A 12,505-nucleotide genomic window follows, 5' to 3' on the forward strand; every position below is an offset into this window, starting at 1 on the left:
AAGCAATCAGAAGATTGTGCACATAAGGAAGCCACAGGGCAGTTATAATGGGATGGAGGGCCTCCCAGTTCTTCAAGGGCCTTCAAAGGAAATGCTTGAAATGTCAACCTATGTGCACCTCTGCACTGCATGCTGAGACCAGATGGCTGCGTCAGAGATCCTGAACAACCCAAACTTTGCTTGTAATGAGAAAGCATCTCTGAAGTTTGCAAACTCATGTGTACACCCAACCCATTCCTTCTCCCATCGGTATGTCTGAAAGCTGAAGACTTCAAACTGCGGTTTGCTATGACGTCGAAGGTGGCAAACAACCCGTGGTTTGTTGTCTTGCCTACAAACCAGGACACCATACCAGGATTGATCTGTGGCCTGAAATCCTGGTTTTAGGTGAGAGAGCAATCCCAGGCAGATTAACTCACAGTCCTACTTGGGGTCTATTCAATGGGGTTTATTCCCAAGAAAGCGTTCTTGGGCTTGCACTGTGTAAACCGCTGTTTCAGCAGCAGTTCAGATGAGACATCAAGCTGTGGCTTGTTCAGAAGCAACAAACTCTTCAGCTTCCCAGGCACATACAGGGTTTGAGTATGGAGTGCATAAGCCCAAGGACTTCTGAGGTTTGTTCTCATCACACACAAACCTAAGTTTGCTTACAGTGTCTGAATGCAGCTGATATGGGACACCCTGCAAACCACTTTTTAGCCACCCTGAACACCAATAAAACAATGTCATAGGAAGAAAGATATTGCAGGTAGATGCAGTGGGGCTATTTTTATCTAACAGCAAGTGTCACACCAAATTCTAAGCAAGAAAGATGCTTTAGAAACAAGGGGTTCACTGTTGCTAATTTAAATTATGTTTCAGTTTTTAAAAAATAAGCTGTTATGACGAGGTCTGAATCTGGGCAGAACATGGAAAGGAGGCTAAAAAGGAGACCGTTGAACTAAAGTAACAACCAAAGAAAACCTGACTGTTTTTGCCAGTGTGACTCATGCTTAACTCTGACACAAGTTACTCCTCCCGGGGCTTAATTTGGTTCTCTGAGAGGTTCTAATTCACATGGACTGGTATAAATAAACAACAAAAAAGTAAATTAGCAGAATGATCAAAATATTGATATTCACAGTTGTTTTCCTGGAAAAGGACTTTCCTCTTGATGTTACAACAGCTGTGCCCGTTTTACACTACTTTCCTTTTGGTTAGCAAAGCCTGTTACTATATTTTAAAAAAATTAAATTACTTTTATAATCTTGCACATCAACTGTGCAATCTATTGAAAAGAACCTCCCCTCCCCCACCCCTAAATAATAATGCTATTATGCATTACAATAAAATAAGACTCTGCTTTCTGAGCGGCTAAAATCTCTTTGCATGTTATTTGTATAATACATCTCTTCCCCTATGCCTCCCGAAGCAAATGCCAAGATGAAATGTTACTGTTTGCTCAGCAACAGGCGGATATGGAAACTTCCATTTCAGTTGTTGTCCCTGGTCTCCGAAGAGATACTCGGAAATATGTCGCTCCCTTGTGACGCGTTGGTTAACTGGGACTTTGTTTTCATTAAGAACTGTGCCCTCCTGTACATGATCCTTTCCTGCTCTTGCTTCAGCTCAATGTACGAGCGGGAGAACGTGTGGAAGATGGATGTGACGGGAAAGGCCATGAGGAGGATACCACTCAGGATGCTGCTCAGAGCTACCACCTGGCCTGGGATGCTTCTGGGTACCATATCGCCATAGCCCACTGTTGTCATGGTGATCACAGCCCACCAATAGCTAGCGGGGATGCTGGTGAACTCCTGAGAGTCTGCCAGTTCGTTTTCAATCACATATAAGAGGGGTGCATAGAGCGCAATGGCTACACACAGGAAAAGCAGCAAGAGGCCGAACTCACGGGTGCACCGACGGGCGGTGAGCCCCAACGTCTGCAGACCCAGGGAGTGCCTGGCCAGCCGCATGACATACAGAATCCTCAAGGCACGTAGTATGCGCAGCACCAGCCCAACTTTGTCCAGGTAGATGTTGCCAGAGGTTGGCTTTTTGTTACTGCTCACCGAAGCGGTATCTAATAACAAAGTGATGTAGTAGGGCAGGATGGCCACTATGTCAATCAGGGTTAACGGGTTCCTCAGAAAAGTGAACTTGCTTGGCGCCTGGATGAGCCTCAAAAGGAACTCCAAAGAAAACCAGCCCACACAGACAGATTCCACTACGAAAATGTTGTAGCACATCTGAGAACATTCGCCCTGGAACGGAAGGAGAAAAGGATACTGCGTGAGAGTCGAGCAGTCTGTAAAGTTTCAGGAACGTCTTTTTTAAGAATGTCCCTGGGTTCATTACAGCAAGGTTCACCTATTTCACCATTCTGTTCCTAAAAATGGCCAGCCAGCTTCCTTTTGTGAAGCACACAAACAAGGTGTGTGAGTTAGAACACGATGAGTAGCCGTGTTAGTCTGTCAATGGCACTAGAAAAGAGCAAGAGTCCAATAGCACCTTAAAGACTAGCAAACGTCCTGGCAGGGTATGAGCTTTTGTGAGCCACAGCTCACTTCAGGTGTGTGAGTGACAGTCTTTGCTGTCATTTGTTTCCAGAATTTGGTACTGAACATACAATGCTGTTTCTTAAGCCATCTAGCTCAGTATTATGTTTTCACTAGCAGCTGCTCTCCAAGGAGTTGAACTGTCTGCCACTTGAGATCTTTTCCCTGGAGATACCATGGAATGAACCTTCTGCATGCCATGCAAAGCCTATGGTCGACTACCAAACCTGTTCAGTATTTTGGGTAGAGAAAGGTCTAGAGATGCTAGAGACTGAAGCTGGGGTTACTACCTGTAAAGCATGAATACTACCACTGAGCTACTGTGCTGTCAAGTCGCAACTGACCCCTGGCAGCCCCAGGACCATGGGGTCTTCAAGGCAAGAGACAAACAGAGGTGGTTTGCCATTGCCTGCCTCTGTGTAGCAACCCTGGACTTCCTTGGCGGTCTCCCACCCAAGTACTAACCATGGCGGATCCTGCTTAGCTTCCAAGCTCTGATGAGATCAGGCTAGGCACAGACCCTCCAAAATTCAGGGCTGACTCCATGTCTAGGGGTTCTACCTAGAACCACGGTTAATAGCTATGATGTAACTAAAGGAAAAGGTTCCCTGTGCAAGCACCGGGTCATTCCTGACCCATGGGGTGACGTCATATCCCGACTTTTACTAGGCAGACTTTGTTTTACGGGGTGGTTTGCCAGTGCCTTCCCCAGTCATCTTCCTTTTACCCCCAGCAAGCTGGGTACTCATTTTACCGACTTCGGAAGGATGGAAGGCTGAGTCAACCTTGAGCCGGCTACCTGAAACCAACTTCCATCGGGATCAAACTCAGGTCGTGAGCAGAGCTTGGACTGCAGTACTGCAGCTTACCACTCTGCACCCAATCCTTTTTAAAAAAGCCTCCAAAGCTGTTAGCTGTCACTCTACGCCATCAGTTAAAACAGGACAAGAGCTACCCCGATTAGCATGCATGTTGATACAAACTGAATTAATGAAGTGCAGAACTGTAATTCAATGGAATGGCTTACTGGATAACAAAGTTGATCAGTGGTCCAAACACTTCTCCCGCTGAAATTCAAATTGACAGTTTGCGAAGGTTTTACAAAATATACCTCTTTGATGCTGATACATTATGTTTTCACCTCAGGAATCTCTGTGGTAGCTCATGCACACAGATAGCACGAAGCCATCACAAAATGTTCCCTAGTGTTCTTTCCTGACCGTATTTACTGTCCCCCGTGGTGGGTTCCCAGCAGCCCAAACAAAACTGAATGTGAAAACACTGTGCTAGGGTAGCAGATGCTGAAATCTGCTGACACCGAATAACTTAAAGCTCTAATAGGGTAGAAATGAAGGTTTCTAACATGCAGGTTTGAATGGCAAGAACTGCCAGAATTCTCATGAAATCCTCCATACAGACAGACTCAGCAAGTTGCTGAACAGTGTATAGATTTACATTACCATTTCTTTATATCTTGGATCACATTCGACAGAAACAATAGCTCCATTTTAATGTACCACTAACGTGTTTTAACTTTTGTCCTGCTTGGAGTAATGGTACAAACAAATGAAGAAGAAGAGTTGGTTTTTATATGCCGACTTTCTCTACCACTTGAGGAAGAATCAAACTGGCTTACAATCACCTTCCCTTTCCCTCTCCCACAGCATACACCCTGTGAGGTAGGTGGGGCTGAGAGAACTCTAAGAGAGTTGTGACTACTAGCTCAAGGTCAGCCAGCTGGCTTCATGTGGAGGAGTGGGGTTCTCCAGATTAGAGTCCCGGTTCTCCAGATTAGAGTCCACCGCTCCAAACCACCGCTCTTAACCACTACACCACACTGGTGACTTAAAGCAGGGCAGTAGCCACTTAAAATACTAGCATGTCATGGCTATAAACACATGAAGAGATTATTGTTTGTAACCTCTGATCGTTTGCTACGTTGAGTGTTACTCTGCCCCCACTTCCTCTGACTTCCAAACGACTTAGGGGAAATGGTACGAATGCTGCATTTGCTGTTTCAGTTTTCTGATGGCCACCTGTCAAGTACATTCACATGATTAGACCTGGTTTCCCCAATGCCCGTGTTTAATGATGCTGGTATGCCATCCACACACTACAAATTTGATGCAGCAGCATGGATGCAATACTAGCATACCCACAGCAATAGCACATGTGTGCATGTATGTGTGTCCTTGAACCAGGACTCTCATTCCAGCACCTTCCCTCTCCTGAGCCATGTCTCTGTAACAAATCCCTGATCTAGAGTCCACCCGATTGGCCTTGACCGTGGGCAGGGCCTTTTCGGCCATGGCCCCTACCTGGTGGAACTCGCTGTCTGAGACCAGGGCTCTGCGTGACCTTGTTCAGTTCCACAGGGCCTGTAAGACAGAGATGTTCCGCCAGGCCTATGGTTGAGGACAGCTACTACCAGTCCACTGGCCCTGAGTACTAAAGCCTTCCCCTCATTGTTTCCATTTTATTTCACCTTTTCAGCCATCTCTAATATCTGGGGGTTTTATTCTATTTTGTACTCCATTGCACTATAGGAAAGAGGAGACTATATACCAGTGGCGCCATCATTATGTACGATTTAAGGAATTTGGAGCTTAATCTCAATTCCTAGACTATGGCTGTTCATTACGGTTGTTGGTTTACTAATGATTCTATTGTTTTGACATTGCTGATTGTGAGCTGCTCTGAGTCCCGTTTTGGTGGGGAGAGGGTAGAATAGAACTATAAGTAAATACTAAACACTGCAGGTTGAACTCACCACCCCAGAGAGCCAGCGGGGTGTAGTGGTTAAGAGCAGTGGTTTGGAGCGGTGGACTCTAATCTGGAGAACTGGGTTTGATTTCCCCACTCCTCCACATGAGTGGCAGATGCTAACCTGGTGAACTGGGTTGGTTTCCCCACTTACACATGAAGCCAGCTGGGTGACCTTGGGCCAGTCACAGCTCTCTTAGAGCTCTCTCAGCCCCACCTACCTCACAGGGTGTCTGTTGTGGGGAGGGGAAGGGAAGGTGATTGTAAGCAGGTCTGAGTCTTCCTTAAGTGGCAGAGAAAGTCAGCATATAAAAACCAGCTCTTCTTCTTCTTCTTCAGAAGCGGCACCTTGCCGGCAAAATGGCTCCACCAGTCAGCTGACTCCAAGGACCAATCTCTTTCTCCAACACTCAGCAAACTTGTCCTTCAGTAAGATGGCCCCACCAGTCTTGAAGCCACCTCCATGTGCCACGCGACTGCTTAAGTCTGATGTCCTAGCTGCCTGCTTCTGACCATCTGCTGTTGCTTTGGGAACATGACTCTTCTCTATCCTGGACCCAGGCTATTTGCCTCTGGCCCTGAAACCTGAATACTTGCTGACACAGGTGAAGTATGCAATGCCCTCAACTTAATTAAATCTAAGGGGCTTAAATGAGTCCCATTGCATTCCTTTCAGTAGGACTTAATCACAAGTAACTGTTGAAATGTGGTGCTGGAGGAGAGTGTTAGGGATACCGTGGACTGCCACAAAAACAAATCAGTGGGTGATAGATCAAGTCAAGCCTGAACTGACCCTAGAAGCTAAAATGACTACACTGAGGCTATCGTATTTTGGTCACATTATGAGAAGACAAGAGTCACTAGAAAAGACAGTCATGCTAGGAAAAGTTGAGGGCAGCAGGAAAAGAGGAAGACCCAACAAGAGATGGATTGACTCAATAAAGGAAGTCACAGCCCTCAATTTGCAAGATCTGAGCAAGGCTGTCAAAGACACGAAATTTTGGAGGACATTGATTCATAGGGTCGCCATGAGTCAGAAGCGACTTGATGGCACTTAACACACATACACAACTATTGGTGGTTACTAAATCTAAACATCTGGAGGCAGGGGTGGCAGGCACTGGAACACCTGAAGCTTCCTTATAATGAATCAGGCCATCAGCCCATCAAGTTCAATATTGTCTAACCAGACTGGCAGCGGCTCCCCAGGGTCACAGGTGGAGGTCATTCCCATCACCTACTTCCTGGTCCTTTTAAACTAGAGTTGCTGGGGATTGAACCCGGGATGTTCTGCATGCCAAGCAGATGCTCTACCACTGAGCCATGGCAAGTACATCTCATTTTTAAAGCTGCATGGCAGAAATATCAATATCCCAGTCAGACAAAACAGCATGGGCAGTACAGACTGCAGCCTACACAAGAGAATACTCTACAAAACCAGTACAAACCAGTGCTGGACTAGGATCTGGGGGTCCTGGGTTCAAATTTTGACTCTGGAGTCAGGCCTACACAGTGAGCTTTGGGCCAGTCCCTCTTACTCAGCCTAACCTACCTCACAGGGTTGCTATGAGGATAAAATGGAGAAAGGGAGAGCCATGTATGCCACCTTGAGGTCCTTGGAGGAAGGGTGGGATAAAAATGTATTTTATCTTTTTTTAATGACCTATGCACATCCACTTTGCAAGAGCACAAACCCACAGTGCATGAAGCTGCCCTCTGGATGCCCCCCAAAGATACTTTATCGGAAGCAGGCTTTATTTACCGTATTCTACAGTGACCACCGAGAAACCTTACAGTGGTGTCCAACTAATTTGTTTAAACATTAAACCCACAGTCGTGTTTACTAGTCATAGAATCATAGAATCACAGAGTTGGAAGGGACCACCAGGGTCATCTAGTCCAACCCCCTGCACAATGCAGGAAATTCCAAACTACCTTCCACCCCCACACCCCAGTGACCCCTACTCCATGCCCAGAAGATGGCCAAGGTGCCCTCCCTCACATGATCTGCGTAAGGTCATAGAATCAGCACTGCTGACAGATGGCCATCTATCCTCTGCTTAAAAACCTCCAGGGAAGAAGAGCTTACCACCTTCCAAGGAAGTCTGTTCCGCCGAGGAACCACTCTGTTAGAAAATTCTTCCTAATGTCTAGACAGAAACTCTTTTGGTTTAATTTCAACCCATTGGTTCTGGTCCGACCTTCTGGAGCAACAGAAAACAACTCAGCACCCTCCTCTATATGACAGCCCTTCAAGTACGTGAAGATGGTTATCATATCACCTCTCAGCCTTCTCCTCTTCAGGCTAAACATACCCAGCTCCTTCAACCTTTCATCTTAGGACTTGGTCTCCAGTCATTTGCATGCTACACATATGTTGGCAATCTATAATACACTGGTGCCATCCCCTTTGTTTTAAAATCCCTGCTCTTTTCTGATTTACAATGCCCCCGCCCCCTCATCACAGATGACCAGGAAATCGTTTTTATTCTCCATAGTGACCAGAGGCGGCTATTTACATACCTACCATAGAGTTTTGACCCCACCCACCCTACGATCAACTTACTCTCTCCTCCTCCTCCCTTAAGCCAGGCATGGTGCTGATAGACAGGTTGACAGCAGTAATTGTCACAAACAGCACTGATAAACAGGCAAACACTTTCCCAGGAATGCCAGACTGAGGCCTTTCCACCATGTCTTGCAGCTTTTTCATGCAGAGACCCATTTTCGTCTCTTCCAACGCTTCGCCGGGGTTTTCGCTGTCTATGAAGTCATCTTCCGCTTCATTCATTTCTGTAAACTCCTCCATTTTCTGCAGGAACCTCCTCTTGCAGCACCATTCCAAGTTGTCTTCCTCAATCCCCCAATACAGCAGCTCCTCCTGGAATGAAAGCGCGCACATCTCTCTCAAGAGCCTAAGCTTCCCTGCCCGCAGGAAAGTCAAGATGGTCCTGAACGCCCCAGGGTTGCGGTCGAAAAAGAACTCGTTGCAGGTCACATCGTAATCGTCGCAAATGTTGAGGATGTCGTCGAAGTTGTTGCAGAATTTCAGCTGGCCCAAGCGGGTCATGGGGAACTCGTCGAGAGTGGTCCACGGGAGCAAGTACTTAAAGCCTCCCACATTGATGATGATGTGATGCTTTCGGTCTTCTGGACAAATGCTTTCGTAAAGGTCTTCCCCGGGATGAATTAGCTTGGCTCTTTGGTAAAAGACTCCCTTGAGAGTTTCTGTTTCAGCAAAGAAAGGGTGATGAAAGGAGGCATCCGAAGTGCAGCTTAGGGCGCTGTAGTCATAGTCCGAATTCTCTCCTGGTAAAAGAGTCATCTTGGTCACCAGGTAACTTCACATCACTGGGGTAACGCAGCTATAGATTTCTGCAACAACAACAAAAATACAGTTTTAGGGGGCTCGGTGTATGCATCCCCGCCCCCTTGCACTGACTGTCCTTTTTGCATCCAGTGGTGGGAATGAGAAAAAATAAATAAAGGCAACACGAAAAGGCAACAAAGTTGCCTTTTCAAGGAAGATGTCAACCCAGTGTGCGGCTGCTGTAAAAAAGGCAAATTCTATGCTGGCCATAATTAGACGAGGAATAGAAAATAAAACTGCTGATATCATACTGCCCTTGTACAAATCTACGGTGAGCCCACTTGGAATACTATGTACAGTTCTGGTCACCACACCTAAAAAAGGATATTACAGAGCTTGAGAAGGTGCAGAAAAGAGCAACCAAAATGATTAGGGGACTGGAGCAACTGTCCTATGGGGAGCAGTTAGGACGCTTAGGGCTGCTTAGCTTGGAAAGAAGGCGGCTAAGGGGAGACATGATAGCTGTCTATAAAATTATGCATGGTTTGGAGAGAGTGGACAGGGAGAAGTTTTTCTCCCTCTCCCATAATACTAGAGCACAGGGTCATCTGCTAAAGCTGGAGGGCGAGAGATTCAAAACAGATAAAAGGAAGTATTTTTTCACACAACGCATAGTTAAATTGTGGAACTCCCTGCCCCAGGATGTGGTGATGGCTGCCAGCCTGGAGGGCTTTAAGAGGGGAGTGGACATATTCATGAAGGAGAGGGATATTCATGGCTATTAGTTATAATGGATACTAGTCATGCTGCATACCTATTCTCTCTAGTATCAGAGGAGCATGCCTATTATTTTGGGTGCGGTGGAACACAGGCAGGATGGTGCTGCTGCAGTCGTCTTGTTTGTGGCTTCCTAGAGGCACCTGGTTGGCCACTGTGTGAACAGACTGCTGTACTTGATGGGCCTTGGTTTGATCCAGCAGGGCCTTTCTTATGTTCTTAAAGTTATGCACGACAACACAGATCGTGTGTTGACTGTATAGAAAGGACACAGAAAAACAGGACAGCTAGATTCAAGTCCAGTCAAGCTTTCAAGAGTCAAAGCTCCTCTCATCAGATGAAGTGAACTTTGACTCTCGAAAGCTCCTACCCCGAAAATCTCTCGAAAGCTCCTACCCCAAAAATCTTGTTGGTCTCTAAGGATCTACCGGACTCCAATGTAGCTGTTCTACCGCAGACCAACAAGGCTACCCTCTGAAACTATCCTCAAGAAAAACAGGAGGCACTGACGCAGAGTGGGCATTGTCGCAGGGTGCGCTGTCTGGTTGCTGACATTGGTACCAACCACTGAGAGGGCCTCACTTACCAAAAGGAGAGGCAATAAAGGAATGGAACATCGCAGCATGGAATAGTTTAACAAAGGCAACATGCCAAGGAAATGGCTAGTCATGCTCAGCAGAAACATGTTCCAGCGACAACTCCCGCTTCTGTGTGCACAAAGGGGAGCATTTTTTGCTGATTCCCTGCTTCGTGCAGCAGTCCTCCCTTTCGTGCTATTTGTGTATGCCAGGAGCAGAATTTGGGGGAATATTTTGGGCTGCAGAACAAGGGTAGAGGCAGAGAAGTTGCCCTACAACAGTAATCCTTTCGGGAGCAGAGATTTTTTGATGGAATCCAAGTCATTATGGCTCTATTGCGGGTACTTCAGCTACCATTTTTTGAGCACAAAGCCTATACCGAGTGCTGGCCAACGCTGCCACCAACTGGCATACCTGCTGGGCACTGCTGGCCACTCTTCCAACATGGAATCTGCCCGGCCTACCCTCTGCTCACATCAGTAACACCTCTGACTTCTGAGATTTCACCAAGTATTGCCCGTGTTCTTTCATTGAATATCTTCGCAACCCTAAGGGTTAGAACTTTTTTTTACAAAGTGGAGATTCTTGGGTAACTGATTTTGTAGCCAACAACATATTCTGCAGTTTTTCTGAGCCCCCAAAGAACTGCTGCTTATGTTTAGCCATGGGTGTAATAGGTATCCATGCATACTGACCAGCAAGCACACAAAATACTGTTTAGGTTATCACTTTTTGCGCCTTCTCCATTATCACTTGGAGACAGGGAAAGGTACAAACATTTCTCTTTACACTGCTCATTTGTTCACACCCTTCATGTGAATGTTGCCAGCTGCCACTGATTATGCACATCCTCCAGTCAACTCGCATTCCCTGCAACAGCATCATTGACGATTCACGATGGAGACCCAGCTGGGGTGTGGGAGAACCTGTAAAGAAAGGCGCTTCCTCTGTCTCGGATTTGACCTTTCTGTGGGAGCCCTTCTCTCAAAACAGCAACTGTTCTTTTCGAGCACCACTTAATAAATGAATCGATATCTCTTGGAATGGGGCAGGGTCATGAAAAATAAAGATGCATATAGGTACACAAATTAGGAATAGATACACAAGTTAAAAAGGAATTTATTCATTTTCCTGTTTGCTCCATCAATTTATCCTTTACTAGGTGATATGGGTTAACAAGAGTGTCTTATAAAGAAGAAAACCCACAAGAACTCACAAGGGAGGGACGCTTCCTCCCAGCATCCATCTCAGCTTACCTTCCCTCCCTCCACTCTAGCTTTCCCCTTTACCTGCTTGCTCCCCCACAATCTTCCAGCCTGCCCTCCTGTACACCAGCAAATCCCAATGTCCACTGTCTCTACCTCACTACCAGTGTTCCATAGAAGCACTCGTGCGATTGTTAGTGGCAAGTAAGTTTTTTCCTTCTGGTGACTGCCTTTGGAATCTTTAGCTCTGTTCATTTGAAAGCATTGTAGCTCTAGGCCTGCAGCCGATTTTACTTTCATTTTCACACCATGCTGTTTTGTGCCTCCAAGCAATGCCAGTGGTCTTTGGGGTCATTTTCTGTTTTCATTCTTTCCTGGTATCAAGTCAACCAGAAAGAGAGAGGAAGGAAGGAAGGAAGGACTATATCGCTACAAAAGACACTTAAATTACCTGCTATCAAGCAGGTAATAATGGTTCTTTTAAAAAAAACTAAAATCAGATTTGATACTCATTTCTGCTTAAAAGCTTTTTCAAACCCAATGGCCAGGGAGTTCCAATGATATTCCGGCTGACCCTGTGTATATTTACTTAGATGCAAGTGAAACCCTAACCACTACCCAACAATGGCTTTCGTGGGCTGACTGCTGTTGTATAGTAGGGATGTGGGTGACTCATGCAAGTTGTGCAGTAGCCAGTCGCCCAGTGGTTATGGCCAGGCCTGTCCCCAATGAGTCCTCCATCAAAGGCCAAAACAGCCCTGGAAAGGGCCCTGCCCCTTCCCCCTGCCTTTTGCAGACAGAAACCAAGGCTTGAAGGCTGGTAATATGGTTGCTTAGCAAAAGCCACTGAGGGAATTCCTTTCTTAAAGATACAGGCACCATTTCTATCAGTTAAAAAAATGTATCAGGTTTTTCTGCAAACTCAAGGCTTCTATCAGGTTTGTGGAAAGATCTGTCTTTTCTGTTCGATCAGCTGTGGGTACAAGGAGGGCTTTCCAGACTCCTTCCCTCACTGTGTGCAGCCCCTCAAGCTGCAGCCTCAGCAGCTTAGCTTAGCAATCATGTGTGCGGCAGGAAGGAGGAATCCCCCCCAGCCTCCATTCATTGCCAGTGTACCCCCTTGCATCATGGTGAGTCTGGGGCAGCAGCTGCTCAGCAACCAACTGTTAGGGGTATTCTTCATGGATATTTGCTGCTGTTTCGATGCTGTTTTGCGTCGGAGGCAAATTTTGGTTATTCACTGCAGAGCCGTGTTTTCCCCCACTGAGCAAAATAAGCCGGTTTAAAAGAGAGGCAATCCAAACCACTTCTGAGCCGTACTTTCCAGTAAAAGAG

At 46.3% G+C, this 12,505-nt stretch overlaps 1 protein-coding gene across 1 annotated transcript; it reads right to left on the reverse strand.

Moving 5' to 3' along the window:
- Nucleotides 1–1,321: 1,321 nt before the first annotated feature.
- Nucleotides 1,322–8,647, reverse strand: KCNG1 (potassium voltage-gated channel modifier subfamily G member 1). Its single transcript, XM_056844429.1, has 2 exons — nt 7,867–8,647; nt 1,322–2,243 (listed from the first exon to the last, which is right to left on the reverse strand). The coding sequence occupies exons 1-2, from the start codon at nt 8,623–8,625 to the stop codon at nt 1,473–1,475; spliced, it is 1,530 nt and encodes a 509-aa protein (XP_056700407.1). The 5' UTR covers nt 8,626–8,647; the 3' UTR covers nt 1,322–1,472.
- Between the last annotated feature and the right edge of the window lie 3,858 nt (nt 8,648–12,505).

The sequence above is a fragment of the Euleptes europaea genome, chromosome 2 (genome assembly GCF_029931775.1).
Source record: "Euleptes europaea isolate rEulEur1 chromosome 2, rEulEur1.hap1, whole genome shotgun sequence".
In the NCBI taxonomy this organism is placed as follows: domain Eukaryota; kingdom Metazoa; phylum Chordata; class Lepidosauria; order Squamata; family Sphaerodactylidae; genus Euleptes; species Euleptes europaea.